Here is a 26,735-nt window from a genome sequence, read left to right on the forward strand (position 1 = left end):
TGGTGGAAACATGATTTACCCAGTGAACTTCTAAGTTAGATGGGAGCGAGTTGATATCAAAGCCTATGTTTTTAACAGCATTACCTACTCAGCCTCATTTGAATAAAGGCTTACGTAGTGGTGGGGTTTTTTCTTCTTTTTCTTCCCTTGTGAATCTGGGGGAAAAAATCCAAAGAGAGAAAGAAAATGTAGACACAAAATCCTATGTGAACATGTGTATCTGCAACTTACACTGAGAAGGGATTTTTAAAAAGCAAAACTGCTAGCAGCTGCTAACCAAAATCAGTGCATGGCTGTCTTAGAGAGGTCTTTTGCTTTAAGTTAGAAGCGATCAGTTGGTGTCCTCATCTGTCACTGCTCAGCAACAGAATTCAGCACTCTTCAGGCCCATTCAGAGCTCCAGGGACACCTAATGCTTTTAGAAAGTGGTAAGTGGTCCATATGATAGTGACAGTTTTCACTGAAGTGCTTACCTATGTTAAATGCTACAGATAGTTGCAGCAGATTGTGTTCTGTTAATGCGGCTTTTGATATGCCCACTGATCAAACACAATCTTCTGCTACAGGTATTATCCTGAACTGCTCTGACCAAAGCTTGTGGAGATTCACTCCCCTATCCCACATCCCCCTGCTTTTTTTTTTTTTTTTTTTTTTTTTAAGATGGAGGGAGAAATTATCTTCTTTGATCTCTGATGAGGGAGGGAAAAAAAGACTGTTCTGTTCGGGCTTTTGGCTAACACAACAAACAGTGTTTAAAATTTAACTTTGCTTAATTAATTAGTAATTCTGTTTAGTGCTGTCTGATCTTAATCCAAAAGGTATTTTGAAGCTTGAGAACTGAACATCAAAGTGTATTGGGTGAAGATGGTCAAGTAAGGCATTTAATCTGGCAGTCGCTGTTGATGAAATACAGCCAGTTAGGGAACTAATTGGAACAGGGAATCATAATCTGGCAAAATTCAACAAACTCCCTCCCTTCAGCGAACTAACTCCAGAGAGAGTGTGAGAAATCCAGGGTTAGCGTTTAAGCATGTATGAGTTACACCCTAGCTAGCAGAGAGAGACCATATTGTCCTTTGTATCCGCATCTCTAGTACAAACTCTTTTTTTGGTAAGGAGAGAGTAAAAAAATTATTCCCCCAAACCCAACTGCCAAAAAAAAAAAAAAAGAGAGACACCAGACCTAGACAGAAAGCTGTGATTCTGTATCAAGGCTTGGAAATATTTCTAGATATGTGTCAAATTATTGGGGTTGGCAAAAGGAATTGAAGCTTTAAAGGAAGCGGTGTGGTACAGACCTCTGGGCTTGTCTACGTTTTATTAAGGAGAGGAAGCGTTCTCTGAATGTTTAAGTGAATTTCAGTTTAGCAATTCCCCAGTGTCCCAGCAGTGACTTGTGAGTTAGAATCATTATCTGATGCCTGAATGATTAAAACATATTTTGCTTGTCTATTTTTGTTGGGTTCTTTTTTCAAGCCATCACATGGTCTGAGTCACTAGCCCTCTGTTCTGCGCTTAATTGTCTCCCCTTGGTCGGGTGCTGGCAGTAGGTCTTGTGACATCATGAGCATTGGGGTTTTTTCCACTCCATGGTGTGCAATTGGACATTAAATTTGAGTTGTGACCATCAACAGGAAACGGTGAAATAGAAGAGAATGACTTCTCTCCACGTTTTCAGGCCGCAATACCCATCCCGGACTAGTACAAAGCATTACTAGTACAGCTCTTGCTAAATTGCTTTTGACTTGTCCCACTGGACTTAAAATGGACAATTAATTTCCCTACAGCAAGTTTCAGAGAAGGCAGCTTGATCTTTGTTGTTTTGAAGGGTGTGTCTAATTCATCAGCTTCAGCTTTCAGCCAGAGAAAGTTGAATACACGCTTTTGGCACTGACCCAGGACAAGCCTGTTTTTTTCTCTGCACTTATTCTGGTGGCTGTGGAACAGGAATGTTGCTCCCTTGTTGGCCCTGTTCTGCCTATGTTCATTTGCGACTGGAGAAGAGGACCTTTTGCTGGAGCAAAATTATCTCCATCGGGGATGCATTTCAATCAACGCTGTGAAATAAAACCAAATTGTGTTCTTAATGGGGGTGATATTTCTTAATCCATGGCCTCCAGGAGAACTTAAAAGTGAAATTTGAATGTGAATACAATTGCTAATTAGAGGAAGATTTCTCAGTTTGGACTTTCAAACATAGTTATTATCATTTGGACTTTCAAACCTAGTTATTATTGCTCTTGTTGGCATGCAGTTAGTGAAGAATTTCAGTTATGTTTGTCAAACCTGATTTGCAATGAAAAAAATGTTGACAGAACCAGATAATTTAGACATCAGAGACTTCAGGAAAATCAACGCAATTAATTCTCTTTCTATCCTTTTGGTCTTCATAGTCTCTGACTTTAAATTCTGCTGCATCTGCTAGATCTGTAAATTGGAAGTGAAACCCTTACCCTATTGACGTCAGTAGAAATTTTACAACTGAGCTCGGCTGGACCAGCTCTTTGATGCTCAATTCCACCAGTCAAATATCACGACTGAAGTTCAATTTGAGCTGCTACAGAAGCACTTAGGAGTTCATCTCCTTGTCTTGATATGTCTATGCATTTTTTAATTTTCCTTTTATCCTACTCCCCCACAAGTCTCAGGTTCTTCTAGTGTGTGTTGGTTGTTTTGGGGGTTTTTTTTTCCCATGTACAGATAATTCTGTCCCTTTGTTTCTGGTGAAGATTATTCTAGAATAATATCTCACTTGAAATGGTTTGACTTCACGTATACCAGACGCTGACTTTCATAGGTGGCATTTCTTTGTCAGTTCTCCAATTTTACCCTTACTCTGCTTTTTCTCAACAGTTACACAATAATGACCCTGATGTTAAGATAAGTCACCTGTAATGTCCAGTCATAATTCATCACTGTGGAATTGCATAGCTTTCCCATAGCTCTGCTTTCTGAGTTAAGGCCCTGTGATCTGTCGTGTACTTTTTGTCAATCCTAAGAGGCAGTGAGGTAGTTCAACCTGAGCCTGAGTTTTCCTAACTCATCTGCAAATTGGGATGTGATAGCCATAACTTAGACTTGAATAATCATCAGAGTTGCATCCTTGTTTGTTTCTGGCCGCAAGATCCTCTTAATCCATCTGACTCAAGTGTTCAGTACAGTTGAAAACTAGGGAAACTGCCCTTACTCTGAGATCATTTGTTAAAGAGCACAGTGCTTTGCTGGAATGAGGCTTTGAGAAATCTGAAATGACAAGCAACTGGAGTGAGGGTGAAAGCTTACACAGTCATTTCGACCTGACTGCAGCTGTATTTTGGCTCTCTGTCCTGTTGTGTGTCGTCCCATCGTTTCCCCCCTCCCCGTTACTCTCAGATGCAGGATGGAGGTAAGCAAAGAATGGTTTGGCTGTCTGAAGCTTAGTCTTCTATGCTCATTCAATACACACAGCACAGCAATCAGTTTTACCTCACAACTGGTGATTCCTAAGGAACAGTTGGAATTATTACCTCCTTTTCTGAGGAATGAATAAACCCCTAAAAAAAGACTTTATTCTTCAATGACGAGTCTTAAGACCTTTAGACTGGTGTTCATTCTCTTCCTCTCTTCCTCCCCCACCTCAATTGCAAACAATTGGGTGGTAGTAATTAACAGTCTTAGAGAGAAACATCTGCTAGTACACTTAAGCCAGTCAGTTTGTTTTTCATGAAAGAATGGTATTTCACAATTTTTCCAAGTTAATATTTTTCCTTTATTGTCTTTCCAATTTCAAATATTGTCCAGACGCATTTTTATAGTGTCTTAAGGTTATAGAAGTAAATACAAGACCATTAATAATGAACAAGAAAGAGAACATCATAAAGAAAACATATGCAGTATTTCAATTCATGAAACATTCTGTTAGGGAACATTGTTTTTGAGAGTGTATGGTTATTCCCATGAGAAGCAATAAATATAGGGGTTTTTTTTCTGCAGTTGTAGATTCCCACAACAGGGGTAGGTTTCTCTGTCTATTTGTCTATATAGCACGTTCTTTGTCAGGACTTGTTATCTGAGTGGGGAGGTAAGTCTTTTTGTGCAGATGATATATTGTGCATGGACCTATTTCTGATGGCCTAGACTTTGGAAACACAAGTCTATTAATTCTCCACACTCCTTTGAGATAGCAATCTTGTCTGGTCTAGTTTAATATCATTGGCAGAGCTGAAAGGAAGTTCACATTGTGAATATATCTGAACCTTGGCATGCGGCTCACTGGTGTATCTCTGTTTACAGGCTGCCAGTTTTAACTGTCCCAAGCAGACATTCTCGTTTTATTTATAAGTAGGTTCAGCATGTGTTTGTATCCTTCATGAAACTGAGCGCATGTCAATAGTCAAAACTAAGTATAGAAACAAGATACCAAATACAAAACTCTTCTCAGACAAAACAGTCGTACTCCAGCATGTATTTTTAAATGTTCATTGGGTTTGAATAAGGCCTGTGAGGATATATGCACAGATGCATTATTTGATCACTCATAAATATTATTTTAATACCCCCATATTCCCCTTTAAAGTTTCTTCATTTAGATTTAATTTTATTTTGCCGTATGAAACTTGACATCAGGATGAGATCACCAGATTTCCCTATTTCATCTGAGCTCCAAAATGAGTAACTGATTTCAAAGGATAATTCCCCGGAGCAGCCAGGCCAATGAGTTCTTCAGATCAAAGGTCAGCAGAGCTCAAAGAGGATAATTTCTGGCATACAGTATTTAAACTCTCTCAAGGAGTGTACTGCAAAATGTATCTCCTCCTTCCCCAATAGTTCAACTCTTGTTTTTTAAAAAGACTAATTTGTCAGAGCACGTTTTTTCCCCTGTTACATAGATTATACATTAAAGTGCAAGCTTCCTGTCTGAACACACACACACACACACACACACACACACACACTCTGTATGTCCAGCAAGGTTATTAAACGTGACAGTGGAAGGGCTGTTCCTCACACCAGAAGGTAATTCTGCTGCTCCTCTCTGAAGCACCCTATGGACTGGGGAACGCCAGTGCTCTTTGTGTGTGATGGCAGCTTTCAGCCCAGTGCAAGACCAGGGTGGTGGAATGGAGAGAATGCTCTGTAAGACACTTCATTTTGACAGAAAAACACAGGGAAGAGCCCTGGGGCTGGGAATGATCATGTTGTGCAGGATCTGCTCAGCAGGCTCACAGCTGAATGTGTTTGCCCTGCCGTTGTCATTTGGGATGCGGTCCCTTAACAGATAAAAGACCACTGTAGACATTTTTTGGCCATTAGGTATCTTTATACATTTAAAGTATATGTGATAACGGTGGATTTTTACTTTTTTTCCAATGGGTTGCCCATTGTTCTGACGAAGCCAGTGGTCATACCTGCCCAGCTTTCTTTTATTTCACATTGCCTAGAGTGAGATTGTGAGGATTGCAGAATCCCCTCATGCGAACTCTTCTATCTGCTTCATGTGAGAAGCTGGTCACTGGTACAAATAAACCACAGAAAATCTGAGGGCATGTTTAATAGTTCTGAAGACCTGCTCTCAGTGTAACTGTCCTTGTTAAGAAGTTCCATGTTATCTTTTAATTTCTTGTTGATTTTAGAGTGAAATAGTAGGGCTGGACTAATGTAAACAGTCAGATGTCATCTTCTGTTTTATGGGGGTGGGGTTGAGGTGTGGTGTCTCTTTGTGGCCTTAGCTTTGAACTTCCAGGAATAGGGAGTTGTATTTCTGGACAACGTGAGTATACAGCAAATGGACCTTCTTCAGATACACTTCAAAGTTCTGTATTGTAAGTAATGTTTACTTCAGCATGTGCCTTCATTATGATAAACACTATACAAACCTCTCCTAATAAACAGTTCCTGGTCGTCCAATAACACCAGGTTGAAAGAACAAGGGAAAAATCTGCTGTGAAGTGAGCTTGCTCCTCTGTCAGCTGACCCTTCTGCTTAGCTAATGTTTATTGTAGGGAATTCTAACATGGCTTGGAGTAGAAATCAAAGTATATCAGTATGTGTATAATAAACTCAGTGTCTACTTCCATTTGTACAATGCAAATTGCATGTACATGTTGGGAAGCTGACGTTAGTGTAACATCAAAACTGCAAGTAAGTATTGAAGTCAGGAAATTTCCAAGGTTAGGGTTTCTACCTCATTCCCCCTTTATTGCATGTTCAGAATATTTTATAGTATACCACAGGGTTTGGGTTTTTTTTGGGGGGGGGGCGGGGGCGGAAATAGTAATAGTGATAAATTTAAACAAAGAAACGAGACTAGAAAATGTGACATGTTGCAGTGTGGCAGTGTTTTGGCAGAAATCTTAGCTTTTTGAATTTCTGAGAGTATAAAACTATAGTAAAGGTAGGGTTTTTATTTAATTTTTTGTCTGATTCTTCTTTTTTAAATGTGAAAGATGCTGTGAGATGGCTAATATAATATCTTAATTTCTAGCATGTTAGTGATTTGCTTTCCTGGGAGAAGGCTTGGGAGGCTCCTCAGTAGCGTCAAACACTGGGAGAGCCACAGGGCAAACCAAGTTTGAAATGGGTCATCCTGAACTGGAGGGGATCATGTTTTCTTTTTTGTAAAGAATCTGACTTCACTGAACTGGCACTTAGATGAGCTCTTGCTTAGAAAGGCATCCCCAAGAAACAGTTCCTACATAGTGTTAGGATAAAGGCTTTGGGTAAATGCAGAAGCTGCAGCACAGGTTTAAAAATGCTGACTTTAAGACCCATATTCTTGCAATATCTTCTATTTTTCAGGAGTAGGCAGGATTACTGCCTAAGAAAGTACAGGCATAACACTGGCAGGAGTATGGGCATGTATAAAAAAATTGTATCTAAAATATTTGAGGGTAGGGTTAACAAAATCTGTATATTTGCATAATGAATATAGAATTCCTTTTCTTCAGATACAGGGTTTCATCATGTGCAAGGCTGAGGGTCTCTGCAAGAGCCAAAGGCACAGCTATTAAGTTCTTGGCCATTTGTCTTTTAATCCACATGAGAAGTATACCTGTCTTTCAGTTATGTGTCTGATAACACGTAGGTTATATGTTATGATATATACCTGACATGTTGATGTTGATTTGCTTTCTCCATGCTATTGAATTATGCAAGTGTAAATGTTTTAGCTCAAAACTTAGGTGAAATCCTTTTGTGTACCTACTTGAAAAAATGCAGCTTAACCTTTCTAACAGGTAGTGTTACCTTGTTGTAAGGTAGTAAGGTTTGTGTGTATTTGAAGAGAGAAATTGAAACCGAGCGAGGACTTCATTTCAGCTTTGTTACTTCATTCACTGCTGATCAGTGCAGTGTGTTTTTGCAATATGTCACAAACTTTCAATATTTTGCAAAATTATTCAATTTAAAGCAAGAGTTCTGCTGATTTATATTCTCAAAATACTGTGTTTGAACTTCCCATGACTCTAGTGATGTTTGTAGGAGAGGCTGTGTACCAAAAGCTGTTGGTTGTCTGCAGAAATTATCCCAGATGTGTAGTGAACACAAAAGCAAATCAAGTATAATGATCCTTTCATACAAGTTTCCTGAAATCAATTTCACCCTAAATATAAAGACAGATTTGCAAATATGAGACTGCTCTGACATATCCTTATAAGCGTTTTTTCTTAAATATATTTTTCGCAGTGGCTTTGCCTCCGGAGAAGACAGATGGAGTCTGCAGCGGAGATGAAAAGAAAGCAGAAAAAGAAAGTGACACACGCACAGGTTCCAAGAAGCAACTGAAATTTGAAGTAAGTCCTCTATTTTTTAGAGTTTCACTGTACTGATATAATTATGGTAGCAAAATAACCTGTGGACCAAAGCATCCTCTGATGCATGTGTATAGCTCCCTACAATTGTAATGGGCACAGGACGAAGCAGAATTGGCACAAGTCAGTGTCTTACTATTGGTGCTCCTCACGAGGTGATTGGTGAGATTGGTTTATAGATTTAGAGAGGATCAAATGATGACATTCCTCTGTAGGATCTGAAATATACAGTAAGAAGATTCATTTTGTTTAACACTTTATGATCCTTTTGTTAGTAATTAATTATGCCAGATATGATGTTATCAAATCTTTAGATTGAGTTTGATGGACTGTTGTGCTTGGTTAAATCTGCCTGGTGTAAAAGATGTTTGTGAAATTTCCTTAAGCATTGGTCTCTTGTGCCTGGACCTCCAGAGTGAAATAACCCTGACCTGCTACATGGGAAATCCATGGGATCATGTGGTGAGAGGGAAGGGCAATGAGGCTGATGGTCTATTTCCTTGTAGACCTATAAACATCATAAAATTTCCAGACATTGTGTTAAGTTGGCAGGTCTTGTTTATATAGGGAGTGATTTAATAAATATCAGTGTTGAAACATGCTGTCATCCAGCTAGAGGGTTGTCTGTCTTGGTGAGGAGGAAGATACTATGGTATCTGCAAGAAACAGCACAGATTTTCATCTCTGCACTCCAACAGACGTGGCAAACTTCTACCTTTCAGTGCTGTCAGCCTGTCACAGTAATGAGCTTTGCGTTCTGCAATTGTTATTTAAAAGACCATGCAGCCACCTTGCAGCATGGCTCCAGTGCTCGGTTTCCTTGTCTACAGTAGATTTCGTTACTGTTTTAGGGCTGATTAAAAAGAGGCAGCTTTCCCATAGGGGTTCAGGTGTTGCTAGGTGCTTGTTGCCTTCTGGGGGGCAGTGTCTTTTCCTGCCTTTTGTTTTGTTGCCCAGCAATAACTCTTTTTTTTCTAGGCACCTTTATATTCTACCTTGGGTAACAGACATTTGCAGACAGGGAAGGCATGATAAATTGCAATTAGCAGAGCCTTGATAGTTGAATGTTGGAGGACACCTGTCAACATGGTTGGTGCCAGAGTAGCTGGAACTTTACCGTACCAGCAGAGCCTGTGTTTGTTCCCAAGTAGTTCTTGGCATGCCATAAAGGTTAGCACTTGGTACTAGGCTCCATGACTAATGCAGGGAAGGTTGCCATGGCTCTTAACTAAGCAGAGCACATCCTCACATAAAGATGTTATGTTAGGCAGTGTGGGACAGGGGAGTATTAACCTGTGGCAAGAAACCAAGTATTGATATTTTCTTCCTTGTTCTACAAATGAAAGTTTTCCAGCTATGTAAGCTAGGAGCTGAGAGATTGGTAGACGTTTCGAAGGTATAAAAGAGTCAGAAACTCAAGTGTTGAGACAAGAGGTCTAAATCTGAGGTGGATGTGATTTGGCTTTTAAAGGTGCCGGGAATGTTTATGTAACATGAAACTGTGTTTCCAAGGTAGAGTGTGGGGCACTTGGCAGCATTCAGCCGGGCTTGTTACAACCCGGAGGAGGCTGCCTTTGAACTCAGCAGGGGACAGGGGGTACCCGTAACTGCTCTAGGGAGTTGGTTTCAAGTCAGAAGATCAACCAGGTATTTTGAGCTCTATCATGCCGAAGCTATTTGGAGCTGTTTATTTTACTTGCATACAGTGGCTTTCACTGTAATTGCACTGTAACTTTTCTACTTTGCCTTGTTGTGGCTCTGGATAATTCTGATTGCACAGGTCTGGGGGGAAAGCAAACGATTTGCACCCGGGTGACTGGAGTCAGTCAAAGTGCATCCTTTGTTCTTGACTGAAGTCTTGGGTTTGGTTTAGGGAATTTTTTCCCCTTGAACAAATTCATTCTTTCAGGCTTTCCACAGATCACACAGAAGCACAGTTCAAATAAGGACCAGGCACTACTCCCAGGTCGTTCTTACCTGCCAGTTCCTAGGCAGGCTCCATTTCGGGAGTTTCAGCGGCAGGATGCTGTACTGCACTAACTCTGACAGCCTTTGGGTATCAAATATCTGTGTCAAGGACAGGGCTCACTCGTGGGGATTTGTGCCTCATGTCCCTTTTGTATTAATGACCCCTCTTGGCACTGTGGTGTACTGCCTCTGTTTCTGGGAGTCTGTTTCTGTTATCTTTCTCTTCCTGGCTTAAGTGAAGTTTTCTTTCTCACTTTTTTTAGTGGAAAATCTTATATTTCAAGAGCTTCAGGGAGTAGTTTTCTCATACCTTTTTGTGTTTTCTGCAATGAAGTAGAAAGTACCTTGCAGATTGCCTAAAGTCTAGCCCAAGGGAGTTAGGATTATCATGTGATTGTGATGAGACTCCTTCAGTGTGGTGGACAGAGGTATCCCCTGGGACATACCCTCAGTTTCCTGGACGGCAGTCTGGGAAATACCATGACTTTCCTCTCCTTGAGGGAGGGAGGAAGTAAGAAAGCAAGCAGCCTCCTTCTGTGGAGAGTCTCCTCTACAAAAAGGCCTTTTGCTTTAGGTAATCAGCTGCTCTTTGCATGTTTCTTAGGAATTGCAATGTGATGTGTCTGTAGAGGAAGATAACAGGCAAGAATGGACCTTCACACTGTATGACTTTGATAACAACGGAAGAGTCACACGTGAGGTAAGCAAAGTACAGCTGCCCCTTTGTGTGCAGCATTTGCTAACAAGAGAAGTGTTTTATAACAGGAACATTTTTTCTTCTATGAAATAGAGGTGTCCTGCCAATTTAAACAGCAGTTTCCATGGACCCTTCCCTCCTAGAAACAATCCCACCAGTAGTTTACTGTTTTCAGATGTACTGTACCACTTCTTAAGATAGTTGTTGTTTAATATCTGGGATTAGCCTTTAGAAAAATAGTACTGGCATTTCAGGAGAAGTATCTGAAACAACTGAAGAACTAAACACATTGTCAAAATAAACTCTTGCAAATGTATATTGTTCTGGCTTCTATCCTGCTTTTTGGAGTTAAGCTAACCAAATAGCAAGGTGCCTTTTGGACATTCTTTCCAGTAGGACTAACTATATTCTGTTGTTTTCCTGAATATTAGGCTGATGTCTGCCTTCTCCTTCCAAGTCTAAATAACACTGATGGTACTTGCTGTAGGACCATAGTAGATGGGTGGCACAGCATGCCCATGTGTATTTTGTACTATCAGGATGTCTTCAGGTCATATTGTCTATGCAAATAAGCAGCTAAATACAAGGATGTATAGATTAGAATACAGTCCTTTTTCAGAACTCTTTCTATCCAAATTGAATGAGTAAGGAGTTGGACTCTGATCCTTATGGGTCCCTTCCAATTCAATATGTTCCATGATTCTATACTTTTTCTGGAAGAATGTCTTTTACTGAGGCTGGCTGTGGTGTGTGGTCAGTGATATTTTGGAAGGTGTGTTTTTTGGCTCCCATGACTTCAGATAATCATCTGAAAATTGACAGGTGTTGTCTCTCTCAGTTCTTATGCTGATTCCTGTGAAAATTACTAAGAATTGATTGAAAGGAATAGGGTAAATACTGAAGGTATAGTGGCCTTGGACACCAAATGAGGGCAGAATTTTCTCCTACAAGACTGAAGCAAATATGTTTTGACATTTATGAGTGTATTTCCAAATATGGTGGTGGTTCAGCGTTTTTAATGTGTGTGTGGACATCATTACAAGGCTTTTTCTACTGTCTCTTCTTTGGCAGTGTTTTGAATAGTCAAATTAAATCTCTGCCCCTTATTCAAGAGAGTAAGCAGATGAAATGTTACAGGCCAAGTCCAGAGTTTCAGATGGGAAGAGGAGATACATAGAGATGGCAAGGAGAAGGGAAGGTTGGCAAGAAGTATTGTCTCACAAGAATCTAGTGGCAGATTGAGCCTGGATCTTTTGAGACCCAAGGCTAAGTCTTCATTACAAGATTATCGTGACTCTCAAAGAATAGGGCAAAACCACACAAAACCCAAACCCACACACATGGGTGTCCTTTACATTCAGGCATGGAATTTCCATTAATGTCAGTGGGAGTTCCATGTGCTGAACATAATGAGAATATGCTTTTAAGTATGTATACAATAATTATTTGTGATTATGTGGTACACCAAAGAGCTTAATTTGACTGTACTTAGAGAGTATGTTACAGCCAAATTCTACCTCTCCCTGCTACAAGAGCAGACTGCAGCTTAACTGAAACCAAATCTGTGCAGGGATTGAAAATTATACTACTCTGAGGTCTGGAGGTTGCTATATTCAGGCTTGAACTTGTGCCAAAAATAATTCTTTTAACCAAGGAACCGAATAGGTTGATAATTTTCAGCTCTTTAGATGTGAACAAAGATAGAAACAAATAGTATGCACCATTGCAGAGTTCCCAGTTATGTTACAGACTTACTCTGCAAGCTGTCCCAGCGCCGTTTGTCTAATGCATCTTGTTGGTTGTCTTCTCTTGAATCCAGATACAATGTAAGAGTTGTTTGTGCAAGAATGACTAACTGATAGCAGGTCCTAGATAATCTTGGCCACAAAAGAGGACTTTCATTCTCTTCATATGACATAGAATTTCTTGTTCTATCAGCCCCTGAGAGCCTGGCAGTCACATAGTGGGCTTGGTCTGTTGTTCTGTTTGTTAAGCAGCTCTGCTCCTGGTCCAGCAAAGGACTTAACGATGGTTAAACGTGTGAATAGTTTCAATTAAAATGAATGGAACACATGCTTTGAGTTAAAAGTATGTGAAGCACATTGCTGGATCAGGGACAGAACGGGCAGTCTGAGGAAGAGCACTGATCTGTACCAGTGCCATTTAGTGAACTGATGAAAATGCTTTCAGGACCAGACAGCTTTTCTTAAACTAAGGTCCAGTGTTCTGGTGAGGAAAGCTTAGTGTGGACCTTTTCTCCTCCTTTGAAAATTTCACTGTAACATCTCCTGGATTTATAGCCAGATTTAATAGAGAGATGAAATTTCTTAAGTAAGATTTCTATCTGTAGGTCTTGAGGTGATTTACAAAAAGCCTTGCCATTCTTGTTCCTCCTGTTGGAAAAGTGAGGCACCAGAAAAGAAAGTGACTTGCCCACCCACATCCATTTCATTTGATTCAAAGTCGTTGTGTTTTAAACATTGGACTTCATGTCTAGGGAGTTTCCAGAGGAATACAAGGTGTTAAATTAAGTACGTAAGAGGCATGTAGGTGGGGTGCAATTTTACAAGTGGACTTCAGGTCTTTTTCATTAAAATGTTTGAAAATTGTAAATAAAATATGGGCTTAGTTACTGGATAAAATTTCCCTCGGGTTTTACACAATGACAGATCACGGCAAGAGCATTCAAATTCCATCGTAGTGAAATTTCTTCTGGATCTTAACAATATCTTCGGAACTTAATACTGCTTTGATTTCCTCCTAGAGTCTGTATGACTTATTCCACAGTCCTTATAATTAGAAATTCAGATCTAGTCATGCTTCTTGAAGAGATACACCCATTATGAAAGCATAATTATTTGGATGGCAAATTATAAAATTAGCATTACTGTATGTTATTAAACTACTGCTTTTTCTGTCATAGAAGACCATTTTTCAGTCCTTTTGGTGCAGTGGGAGATAACTTTTCGAGCTTTAATATGTATATTACACAACTTGGCTAATAATGTTCCCCTTCATTCCATAAGCCATAAGAGGACAATTCATTATGTACTGCAGGCCTTTTTAGAACTGACAGCTGCACTGTAATTATCTTCACACAGATATTTGTAATCGGACTTGAAACTTGGATAATTGAACTAATGTGTTTTGATCCATGAGGTTTTATACTGAGCTTTCTGAATGTAATTATACTGCATAAACACTAGCTCTTTTTTTTTTTTTCCTCCTTCTCTTTGCAATCAGCTCTTCCTTTGGTGAGTGGCTGCACAGGAATAAGCACAGAAGGAAGTTGCTTCTCAGGACTAAAAAAAAGGAATTTCTTCTAGACTAGCTGTTGAACAGATAGCAAGTGAAGCTCCTTTTAGGTTCCAAATAAGAATGATTCAGAAACTTATGTGATCAAACAAAGCTGATGTTGCAATAAAAACATCCTGCTGTATGTAAAAATAAGGCTACAAACAAGTACAAATGAGATATTTGTACTTTTCTGTTTCTGAGGGAAAGGTAATGAACTGATAGTGATGTTTCTCTTCATGCATTTTTAATGCCAAAAGTGTTCTTTGTCTCTTACATTAAATACCCAGTTTTTCCTCTTATGTTTCCTTTTTTGTTTTCCTTTTTTAGTTATTTATGCTCATATCCTCTGTAGTGAGTGAAAAGGTTTGTGGTTATTTCTGTGTCCAGAACTCAGCACCAAATTTTTGACTTGGGGAAGGGCACTGGTTTTTCTGAGGCTACTGTTTATCAGCCTGACCCTGATCTTGAAATTTGCTGAGTTTAACTTTGCCAACGTTGTATCAACTCCTCATGTATAAGCAGCATTGGAACCTGCTGATAGAAGAGTAGTTAGTGCCTGTCTGTGTTGGAGGGGCCATCATTGCAGTCATTAGATTTGGTGCATTTGTGCCAGAGAGAAGTATGAAGAGAAAACATGATTTTCTCTTTTGGCTTTGAGGGGAGACAGAGACATTGCTCCTGGACAAGTTACAAAGAATCAAACTGAAGGTTTTCCTTCACTGTGATTAAACTCAGTGGGGTGTTTTTAGTTGTGTGTGTGTGTGTAGGGGTTGGTTGGTTTTTGAGGCTTTTTTTGTGCAAATAACATATTCTGTTAAATCAATTCTGCTGGAAAAGCCTCTTAGTTTCCTTTACAGAATCTCTAGTTTGCAAACTAGTCCTATGATGATAAACTATGCTAATAGTAGAAAAGTAGGGTTGTCCTTGGTCACTAATGTTCCTGAGAAGTAACAAATTAACACCTGGAATAGGGACTTTTTTAGTCACACACGTTCTGGAAGAAATGTAGAATCCTTTGATGAAATTTGCCCATGGTCTTTTTGGCAGACCCACTAGTTTATCTGAATATGCTACTTTTCTGCTAATGTCCTCCTGGAGATCTGCAGATACTTGTGTGAGTGCAGCATACATGTGTGGCCTTCACTGTTTGCTTTTTGGTATTTCTAATGTAACTATTTCTGGCAATCTATTAAAGTTAATCTTTTTAATATACTTTGTTGTATTAGCTGCTTGATAAAATAGAGTGTCAAAAACATACAGATAAACACTATTAAATCCTTCAGCCTTGGAAGAACCAATTGTAGTGTTCAATAAGCAAGACAGAAATAAATCTGGGTATGGCATGTGCTAGCTGTTTGGATATTACCCAGCAAGCATTTGTTTTCCTCTTTAAGGAAAAATTATCATAGTTCCAGTTTTCTTACTTGATTTAACTAGCCATCCCAGCAGAAATTCTGCACACTAGAAGCCCTGCAGAAGTTAGATTCACGCCGCCTATTTCCCCTCTAATAATCCCTTTGCTATAAAGGGGAGATTTTTTTCTTTTTAAAATGTTATTTCTCTTTACCCATTTAATATGCTAATTTAAAAATCCACAATGATTTTAAACTAGACATAGTTTAAAAGTACATTTCAGTTTAAACCCAAGCAATGATATTTTTGGAAAGATGGAAAACACTGAAATGCCTGCTCTTGTTTATTTGTCACGTAAGAAGGGAGGAAGTTTCAGAAATGTGGGATGAAACTTTCTGTGTGACAAGTGCCGAGCAGTCTCAAGCAAAGCAGCTGCTGAATCATGTGATTAGTAAAAATCATAATCCATGGAGCAGATCCTTTGGTAGGTCACCTCTGAGATGTGCTGGTCAGTGTGGCAGAAGAGAGGAAGATTTAACTGCTTTTTATTCTTGATCTTTAGATGCTGAACTACTTGGGGTCAGTGAAATGCACATGCTGGTGTGTAAAAGGTAAAGCTGTGTCAGTGGGTTTAGGGAGTTCTTTAAGAAATTTAAATTTCTTAAATTTCTTTGAATTTTTTTAAGAAATTTAAATGCAGATAACACGCAGTGGGACTGCTTTCAAGGGCAACTTAAGTTGCCTCAGATTCCTGGCAGGCTACTGGAAGATGAAAATTCTTTGGAGGGTAAATGCAGGCATAACTATAAAACAGGTTTTTTGGTGTTTGTTTTTTTGGGTTTTATTTTTTGGTAAAGTACCTAAATGTCTTTGTGCTGTTAGTTTTAGAAGAAGCCATTACTGTATTAGCTGCTAAAAAAGGGCTCCAAGAAGGTAGTTCTAGTCACCATTTAAAACTCTTCGATGAAGACTATTCCTGCCAGATCAGTGCCTCAGGAATTTGTATGTTATAACCCTTAGGCAATAGCTGGAAAGCAGCAGGAGGTTCAGGCTGCCTTGTAGCTGGTATCAACTTGTCCAGGACCTTGAGAGATGAGAGAGTAGCGAATGACCCAAGCAGACTTGTTTGACCAAATCAGAACTGTCAGTTTGCTAGAATTTCCAATCCCAAATAAGGACCACAAGTAAATGAATCCTATAATAAAAATGTTGTTGTCGGTATTTAAAAGATCAGCGTAAGCATTAAGTGGTTACTTATGGATATCCCTAACCTCGATCTTGGTATATATCCAGTCTGGCAACCACGTTCATTCAGTGCCAGAATGCAAAGCAGTTCAGATTGTCGTGGAGGGAGCTGGCTATTAAATGTGTAATGGGCTGCACAGGCAAAGCGTGTAAGGCCACAAGGCATGCACGTACCTCTGTGCAGCCTCCTGAACTGCTTGGAGCCTGGACATTAATTTGGGTTAATACAGGCCCATTTGGCTGAGAGAGATAAATTGTCCTGATGTGATATGTGTGCATGCATATTTCTGACTTGCCAAGTATGTGTCACACACACAAATGTTGCGTCTGGCCTCCCGTGACAGCATTTGAGAGGACTCGTAAAACTGCTGAGTCAAGCGGCTTGTTGAGAAAGACCCTCACGGAGCACAAGGGGCAGATTGTGTGTCACTTAGCAAGTTAGACCTTGTGACTGGGGAAAAAAGATTGTGCAAAAGGACAGTGGGAGCAAAGGCTTTTCGTGTTTGCCTATTGAAGTTAAAAAAGACGAGATGATCAGCTTGTACTAACATCTGGCGTAGCTGGAAAAAAAGGAAGGACAGATTATTGTGAATGAAAGAGTTGATAATAACCTCTTGATAGTAGCCTTGTGTGGAAGGATGCCATGTTGGCTAACCAATGCTTGTTAAGGAATGTATGGGAAAAGCTCCATTCACCAAAGTGCTGAGTGTATGAGGCCCTGTTAAGCTTTTAAGCATAAATATGATGCATAAGTGTTCTGCTGAAGGGGAAGGTTTGGCTTATTGAGTTGTAGGATTATAGAACTAGGGTCCTAAAACATCATTTGCAGAGGGCATATAAAGCAACAGGTACTTTTTGTATATCTTTCTGTTTATGTTCTTGTTTGGTTGGGTTTTTTCTCATAGATGAAATAAAAATCCAGCCATTCAAGCTGGCTGTCAGATATGGCTGTGTCTATTTAGGGGTCTGGCTCAGTTTCAGATTAGAGTGCAAGTGTGAGAAGTGAGATGTGTTAAAGAGCTGCGAGGTGTCCACCAGGCTGTCACTGAGCAGTCTTTTCCTCATTCGAGCTTTAGGCAGCAGTTCCTCTCAAAAGGATGGAAAGTAGCTACTGATGTGGTAGTAACAGCCCATATGGAAAGACTCTTATGGCAATAGTAAAAAAAGAGTTTTTCAGTGTGGAAGTAAAGGTGAGACTGCAAATTCTGCTGTCCTTTTAGAAATATGTTGTCTTGTACTCCTAAGTCTAGAGAATGTCCACCGAGTGCAGAAAAGTTAGAGAGAGTACATGTTAAGACAAAGGCTGGACCCTCTAGAATTTAGTTATTCATTATGCCTATTGAGCTGGACAGTCATTTACTGTAAAATCATTTGTCCTGGCCATAAGGCCAGTATTTCCCTAAATTCTCTGTGAGTAAGAATCAGTATTTCTGTGTCACCTTTAAAGCTGGTTAGATAATGAGGACTGTGTAGTATATTGACTACTGAAGGACTGGGACCCACTGATGCATACTACAGTTTGAGCTGCAGTTGTCATGGCCATGACCTGTGGGCAAAGGCAAAACTGTAGAGGGTTTTGAAGTTTTATAGACCTGACCCTTAATCCTCAGAACCACTTCTACTTAACAAAGGATGATATAGGTAATTCTATATAGATGTGCTTGCAGGCATCTGGAAAAAGCTTAGGTAGTAGGATAGATCAAGGAATAGGAAGATCAGCATGGAGAAATTCTCAGATATACGTTGAATGGTACCCTCATAACCTGAAGTGATCAGTATGCTTTGGCCTTAGGTTGGTGCCCAAGAACAATTTGGGTGAAATCCCTTTGGGGGAAAAGCTGTGAGCCAAGAGATCTCCTTTCCACCCTGACAATTTAAGGTAGCACCCTATTTGAGCTTGTTAAGATTAGATCAGCCTGAGAGACCTTTGAGCACCACCAGCTACTAAATGGTGTTTCTTCTGTGTGCAACAATTGGCTTCTTAAAATTGGCAAGTGTTCGTCCTGATCTAGCCAGACTTTTAAGCTTTTGTTCATGTCCCATTGCCTTCAGAGAGATGGGTGAAGAACTTTCTATAGTAGGCCCAACTGGATAATCTCTGTTCAAACATGTAAATTTAGCACTTGTTTGAATTTAGCAAAGTACACATACGTAGAGTGACATTCAGATGTCATTTATGGTCAAACCTGAGGTTTACAGTTCTGCCACTTCTCTTAACAGAAGTAATAAGACTATAAGGTCCAATATTCAATTGCTGTATTTGTTTTGGTTATGTGAACTCATTTTTAGTGCAGTATGAATGGTTATTCCTGGGTTCTGTGGAAACCAAAGGAAAGAAAAAGCAGAACACAATTTTGCTGATTTGCAGTTTGGGAAACCTGAATACCATGTGCTTTTATTGTTCTGATCTTGTTTGTCCCATTTCATAAATCTTATGCCATTTGATGAAGAAGAATATGGATCTACTTGAAACATTCCCATCTGTGACGTACATTACAGTCTACAGTAGAAAAAAAGAGGAGAGAGATGGTTCCTTCCTTGAAAGTTTCTGTGCAAATTCAGTTCTTTTAAATTCAGTAATCTCTGAGGATATCTCAGCATTTAATAGTCCCAAGTGTAAAGCAGTTTTTTAAGTATCAAAGCTATCGGTCTCATACCATTTTCACAACAGCGTGTCTTTTTGTGTTTCAATCCAACTATAGGATATTACCAGCTTGCTTCATACCATCTATGAGGTAGTTGATGCATCAGTAAACCATTCTCCTAGTTCCAGCAAAACTCTCCGAGTGAAACTTACTGTGGCACCAGATGGCAGCCAGAAGAAAAAGAGTATCTTGTTAAATCATACTGGTAAGGATGTGCAATCAGTCATTGGAAAAAATGTGAAAAACCTCAAGAATGCCTTAAAAATCCTTCTTTATATTTTGTTCATACAAAGAAATGTATACTCAAAGGCAATTAGTTAAATGGGTATTTTAAACTCTACGAACCAAGTGTAGGATCTCAAGTGCAAAATTGGCTACCATCCTTTCAGTGTCTCTTAAGCAAATTAGGGTTCCCTTTCCTGATTATTCCTCTTGGCAGCAGCAATAACCCGCACCTTGTGTAACTGTCTTTGTGTACTGCAAGGCAGATTGAAGGCCTTTTCAACCTGTACTGGTTTAACTCTGCTGATATTACAGTGCTCAGTTGGTGTGGGAACAGGTGTGGTATAAAATGGATTTTGCAGGTGCATAGCTACGTTTGCTGCTGGCTAAGAACCATCAAGCATAAGTAACCTTTCTGAATCTCTGCATAAAACCTGCATGATTTTCTGTGCTGGCAGAGTCCACCATTACAAAATGGCTTATATTCTGATGGCTTTTCACCTTGTATTCACTCCAACAGTTGTATCAGCATAATTACTTCAGAAGATAAAATAGTACTAAATTAAAATGCTTAAAAGTATTCAGAGTAATACTTCAGTAGAAAATGTGGGCACCTTATCTAAAAGGAGAGCCTTGCTACTTCAGTTTCAATATGTACACCTACTCGGTCAAGTGCAGACATAAAGGAATGCTGGGAAGCTATGGGATTCATTAGTACATCATCAAGCTCCAAACTGCCAAGCCCTCCTGAGGGACAAGTATATCAGTGGGAATGTGGCTGGGTTTAACCTGCCACATGACTTGCAGCCTAACCCCAACTAATGTCTGACAGTCAAGGTAATGTCTGCCTAAAATGTGTCCTGTAGACAGAAGTGCTTTTGAGAAGGTTACACGAAGTGATACATTACATCTTGATCTACCAAGCAGAAGAACTGTATTTGCAGTGCAGCACGTTAGTTATGCTGATCAGCACGGACAGTAATGCGAGAGTAATGTACCTTCTCTTGTTGGCAGATTTGCAGAGTGCCAGGCATAGAGCTGAAAGCAAAGCTAATGAAGAAGTGAGAAGCTCTGAGAAGAAACAGAGGGCTTCTCTCAGGTAAGGGGACAGAAACCTGCCTCCTGACAGGCACCATGTACCTCTGGGGAAACCTCAGCCACTGATTTCTTGCTTGCTTTATTTTTAAAGGATATGTTAAAATAGAGGAATTACAGGATTTTTCACTTTGGAACTGTCAGCAGATTCCATGGGGTGATGTTTTGTATATTAAAACAAAACCCAAAAATGCAAATCTAGAATGCACATTACTCAAATGTTGTTCTTCTGTTGGCTCTTTGGAGGTTATGCAGTGTCTTTTAGATGCCATCTGCAAATAGTGTAACTACTTGTGAAGTTTACAGCACAACCTTTGGGCTAAAAGTGTTCTAAAACCTTCTCCTCCATAAAGCTCCTGCCTTTCTCTGTCCACCTTCCAGCCCATATTTTTCACTGGTCAGCTTAGTTAGCTCCAGGCTTTATTAACTCTCCCTTGTTTACCAGGTCATAGCCAGACCACCTTCTCCTTGCTGCCTTTCCTCCTAAATGAGCAGCTTTGGGCTGGCACTGGGCACAGTACCTAGCAGAATATATTTAATGTAACCTTGCAAGAAAATAGGGGCAATTTAATTTTTCTTTGTCTCCCCATAAGTTTCAGAATACATTTCACCACTTGAAAAAAATACCTACCTATTGTGTTTCAGTGGAATCCAGCCTGGGGCATGCAGAATGCATCCATTTCTGCTGCACAAGCACAGGGGGTGCTTTTATGAACAGCTGCAGGTACACTTGCAGCCATCTACAGATCAAATAAAGAAAGGGGTTTAGTTCTTCCCTAGCAGAATGTACAGTCTCCACAACAGGCATTTTTGCTCTGAAAATGTGTAATTGTGTAGCTACCCTGTATCACAAGTTCTGCACACCTGGTAGGTATTACCTGTGCTCAACTTTGGACTATGGCATAAAATTCCCAGTGGATTTTTCAAGTATTCAATTGTAACCTTTTGGTGGCATGTAGGTGAGCTATTCCTTTTCTGAGTCTCCTATCTTAATGGATAGAGACAAAACAAAAGCAGGTAATCTTGATGCATTTAGTGTAGATTAGTTGCTCCAGGCTTGGAGTGTAGGTATACTTGGCATATAGGTTTGATTTGGTTTAGGATTTTGTTTCGTGCTAAGGCAGAGGGAGTGTTTGCTGAAATGCTGCAGTAATGACTCTGAATTGTGAGTTGCATTTGTTTCTTCAGCTGCAAATTTAAAAAAAAATAAACCCAGGTTTGGCTTTCCTTGAATTTAGAGATATTTGTCCAAATACATGTATTTAGTTTAATAAATTTGTAAGGAGAAGGAACATTCAGTTTTATTAAAACTGACAACACAACTGTGCCTCCCTTTTCTGGGTAGAGTAAAAAAAACTAGTGAGTTATCCCAATGAGTAAATCCCAGTACAAGCAAATTTCAGATTGAGAAAAGACTAAAATGACTTCTAATCTTCTGTTAGCAACCCTGTACAAAATCTTTTGTGAACTAAGTAACAATCCACATGAACCAAAGAACACTATGTGGTTTTGCTTGCTGGCCTGGATGTGGTGGACAGATTCCCTCTACCCAAGAGCAAAGGTTTGCCCTATGTGAATTTAGTGGACTGTTTTTTGTTTGCTAATCTATTGCAGAAATTCCCTTTTGTTTGAAGTCCCCTTCCCAACCACCTCAAAGCCCTGGCTTTGCAGATGTAGTGGCTTTATGAACAGCAGCCATTTCCCATTAAATCCACAGTCACAAAGGTGTCAAATATTGGGGTAGAATCTTGGCTCTGCTGCTTTTGTCCTTTTCATCCCTTAGGTTAGAGGCTTTCTCAACAGGACAAACTTGTGTCTTATGCTGAGCAGCATCTGGCAGATTTTTGTTGCATCTTATTAAATGTGGACAGGAGAAAGAACGTCCTGTTCACACTGTGCATCCTGCAGGGGTGTTTATCCACTCTGGCCAAATTGCTGACCCTCAGGAAAGCTCCCTGAGGCTTATATCAGAATCTCACAATATTAACGCAGAATTTTCCCTTTTGGAAGCAGCAATGAGGACTTGCGAGAAGCACACACAATTCACAAATCCAGTCACTTAGGAATTCTAGGCAAGATGTGATTAATATTCTAGATAAAAATGGATAGAAGCTTTTTTATCCTGAAGGTGGAAGATAGGTGGGTTAGATATTTCATCTGCTAGAAGCTACAGGCAGGAGTTTTCACCTGTAGGGCTAATATAAGTATCAAGACCAAGTAACTAGGTTCATAGCAAGCTTGCCTGGCGTGTGTGGTATAAAATTAGTGGTGAAAGAGCACTGTCAGGCAACTTTGTGTGCTGGGCATCTTCATGCCATTCTAGCTTTCAGGAAATGTCCTTGTATTTTTCTACCCTGCGCTCTGTCACTGCTCTGTTCCCCTTACAGACTATATTGTTGCATGCTTGTTACCATCAGAATGGGACTCCAGCATGGGAATTTTAGAAAGGGCTTTCATACACTCCACAAACACTTAAGCAGATGCCTTTTTATTAAAAACAAAACAAAAAACCAAACATCTCCCCCCCCCAAAAAAAAAAATCCAACACCCAAAAATGTAACAGCACTGTGTATTTTTACACTCTGTGCTTGATGCATGGCTGATGCACGCCTGTGCCTTCCCATGTGTGTTAGGAGAGCGTTGTGGGGCTGGGTGCCAGGCGCTTCAGTTCTCAGAAGTACTTAAAGTTCTCTTTGACAGTGGAGCACATCTCTCATCAGTATATAATTGTTTCACTGTGTATATTTGCATGAATGTTGCTGAACAGCATCTTGCATGTAAGAAAGCTATTAGAATGCAGTCCTATGGCAGCACTGGTGTAGTTTTTCTTCACTGTCTTGAGAGAAATGGAATTTATTACAGTAACAAAAATACTGGTTCCCTGTTAACTGCTGTATACAGTGTTGCCTAATTGTGTTGAATCAAACTCAGTGATGTTTTTCTGCAGGTGTGTGCAAGTCCCAATGGTTTCCATTGGCAGTTCATGCCTGGCAACTTCAGTTAGCCATGTTCAAGCCCCAGAGATCTTTTATGTTGACCTGACAAAGTGTAACAAGCTGTAAAGGTGTGTCTGAGGCAGGAAAGGCACCAAGTTAGCTTTGTATCAGGGGAAAAAAAAAAGAATATCTGGACATGCTCACTTTTTTGACAGTTCCCCATGTCACTTCTAGAGTTGAAAGCTGACTCAGTCTTTAAAGCTTGCCTGCTTTCCAGGCAGGCTCTTCTCCATTCTGGAGACTTTTGCTCTACTTTGATGTAGAATGATCTTCCAGGTAGGTCAAGTCTTGTGCCTTTTATCAAAGAAACTTTAGCCCTATGTGTGACACAAACACGAGGGACTCAGTTCTGTAACGTCCCTGAGCAGTACTGTGCTAGATGAGGAAAGCCATTTCAGCCAACACTCAATGGGATCAGCACCCTCTGGAGACTTAGAAATGTGTTAATAGACTAAAAACAGAGTGCTGGGCACCATGCAGTACAGGGCCCATATTTAGCAACTGCTGTGGGATACAGGGCCAAATTCTGATTTGAGGTTGACATCTGAGCAATTGCATAGAAAAAGAGCAAAACCTGTGGTCTTGGAGACTGAACTATCTGAATGATGGGCAGTAACTTGATCAAGAATTTTCTGCTTATCCTGATTGTTACATTGAAAATATTGTTCATATTTGCAGACATCTATTTAAATTGCTGAGTTAAATTGTTCAGCATTATGGGCTACTGTAAACCTCTGCCTGATTTTTTTTCTGCCTCATAAATGAATGGTATTTCAGATATTCATTCTCAGGAAATAGTTCTGCTATAAATAAAATTGCAAAGTTGAGCAGGAAAAGAAGTTGAGATTCTAAACCCAACGGCTGATCTGACCTTATTAATTGTATTTTGGAAAGCAGTGGTTACCTCTGTGTGTGCTACCAACACCTTCTCTTTCTCAGGTGCTCTCTAGTTACTACACCTGTGCTGTTGCCTGTCGTACTGAAGCAGGTCCACTTGAATGTTTAGCTGACACAAGGCTTACCCCAGCGCTTCCTGAGAGCGGTGGGAACAGTCGTGAATCAAACAGCAGATTTGCTTTGGCATGTCCAAATTAGAGAATCAGTTGAATGGTTTGGCCCGAAGACAGAGTGTAATAAACCCTAGGAGAGTTTTTATTTGTTTTTGTATGCCTGATGCAATTTGAAAGCCTCCTTTGCTTTGCAACATCGGGGTCGATTTATACGAGGGGAAAGAACAGTCAGTTCAGGCCTATCGACTTGGCGAATCCGGTCATCCAGAATTTCAAGCGTTTGTTGTTTCTGTGTGAGCAACTCCTGTCACTTCAAAGAGGCCATTAGTTGTTGGTTTGCAGATGGTGATAACAACTTTAAAGAAGTTCTGCTGAACTGTATTTTTGCTTCCTGCTGACAGATATCACCAGAGTGAGAACAATCCAGAGCAAAGTGGGTGCTATCGTCATTGTGTTGATGAGAACATTGAAAGGAGAAACCACTATTTGGATCTTGCAGGAATAGAAAACTACACGTCAAAGTTTGGACCAGGTAATTCGGAAATTTATATTGCAACCTTTCCATCTTTTCTTTCTTCAGTTCCTTATCAAGGGCAGTGAATTGTGAACCTGTGTCATTTGTCTGTTGTGACTTATTGAAAGGAGTAGGATTGTGTGAACACTGCAAGGTAATTACCAGTGAAGGTGGTATCACAATGGAGTGCCTATTGTGCCATAAGCCTGCTTGGAAATATTTGCTTGTGTAGCTAAACTTGGAGGTGAGCCTAGGAGAACAATCTTTACATCTAAATTACTATGTTTAGTATATGGGCGAGGCAAGGACTGATTTTTGGATGCTGGAGCTCGTTCCCAAGATGATATCCAGCTCATATTTTGTACTTGCTACTGACCCAAAAATCAAAGAATATGGGTTCATACCTGAAACTTTGGCTTTTGTTCTCAGCTTAAAGGGATTTGGATTTCCTCCCTTTCCCTGTCCTCTGCCAAGATTTTACTATTCTGCTCAGTTTCTTTGGTAAATTTGGATAGATGATGACCAAGAGAAGGTAATGTAAAGATTTATACACACGTACATACATGGTCTCTTATACAGACATGTATGTATATTTGTGTGTGTACTATTTACTAGTCAGAATTATTAAATGTAATTAAACTAGACAGCTATAATTGCATTCATTTCCTTAGGAAAAATTCGCTCTGCCGATTAATGCTATCCCTGCCAACAGCATGCTACTAATTAAAACTTGAAATACTAGATGACTAACTCAGCTTGTTATTTCCTAGGATCTCCTCCAGCAGCTCAAAAACATGACCCACCAAGCAGAGTTGTGAATCAGACTAGATCCCGTTCTCATGAACCTGAAACCTTCCATGCTCACCATAGGAAATCTCAAGTGGTGGATCCAAGCCACACCAATCTGGCTGAGAGTTCATATGCCAAGATTGCAGAAATCCAACAGAGGCTCCGGAACCAGGACTCAAACAAGCACTTTGTGAGGTCTCCCAAGGCCCAGGGGAAAAACATCGCCCCTGTGCATCCTGGAAGGGCTGTAAGAAATAAACCTTTTCAAGGGGCACCCATGCCAATGGCTTCCCCAAGTGCGCGGGTGGGCCAGAATCTTCCTTACCTCCCCTTGCAATCTCAACAGGTTCACAAGAAGCATAAGCAGAGGGCAAAGGAGAATCACCAAATGTGCAAAACCTTCCAGTCTCCAGGGACAGTTGTGGAAAAGGAACATGTGAGAGACCTGCCCACAGTCATTTTATATGAAGGCCAAGTTGGACAAATGATACAAAGACATGAACACCACCACCACCACGAGCACCACCACCACTACCATCACTTCTACCAGACATAAACCCGATCCCACCAACATCCTCCAAGAATCATCCCGTATGAAGGAAATGCATTCTTGTGATACCAGAACTAAGGCATTACTTTGATTAATATTATTGTTACTCCATTAATATTCAGCTAGCATATATTTTAGAGGTTATATGGAACTCTTCAAACTTACCTTATTTATATGTTGTGGAACTGCATAGCTTACTTAAACACCTTGTGGATTTTTTTTTTTAAAGTGGCTTGTAAAACAGCAACCAGCCATAGCTTTTTGAGCTGTGATTTAACACAGGTCGTCAACGCACTTCTTTACAAGTACTACTTCCATTGTAGTAGGAAAGATACTTCAAACGCTATTGCAGACATCTAGCTTACCAGTCTGCTGTATGTCGGCTGATCGCACACAAGCCTTTTATCAGGGGAGCAATGTTCGAAGGGTTGGACTCCAGAGATACTCAGAATAACAGAAAATACAAACAGCTGCTACCTCTAGTATTATTCAGATTTTATTTTCTTTTTATTGATTGTAATGTGCTACAGGGGAGATTTTATATACTGCATTCGTGTAGCCTGTTCA

The 26,735-nt window shown here is 40.0% G+C and overlaps 1 protein-coding gene across 1 annotated transcript in view; it reads left to right on the plus strand.

Moving 5' to 3' along the window:
- Positions 1 to 26,174, plus strand: part of NKD1 (NKD inhibitor of WNT signaling pathway 1) — a gene marked incomplete at both ends in the record, with an annotated part of 102,979 nt that extends 76,805 nt beyond the window's left edge. Inside the window, 6 exons of the mRNA XM_084270349.1 lie at positions 7,663 to 7,769; positions 10,360 to 10,455; positions 19,050 to 19,197; positions 20,229 to 20,313; positions 24,717 to 24,847; positions 25,600 to 26,174. Coding sequence (XP_084126475.1) covers positions 7,663 to 7,769; positions 10,360 to 10,455; positions 19,050 to 19,197; positions 20,229 to 20,313; positions 24,717 to 24,847; positions 25,600 to 26,174 — 1,142 coding nt within the window. The remainder of the gene's footprint in view (positions 1 to 7,662; positions 7,770 to 10,359; positions 10,456 to 19,049; positions 19,198 to 20,228; positions 20,314 to 24,716; positions 24,848 to 25,599) is intronic.
- Positions 26,175 to 26,735: the final 561 nt, after the last annotated feature.

The sequence above is a fragment of the Gallinula chloropus genome (assembly GCF_964237585.1).
Source record: "Gallinula chloropus genome assembly, chromosome: 13".
In the NCBI taxonomy this organism is placed as follows: Eukaryota; Metazoa; Chordata; class Aves; order Gruiformes; family Rallidae; genus Gallinula; species Gallinula chloropus.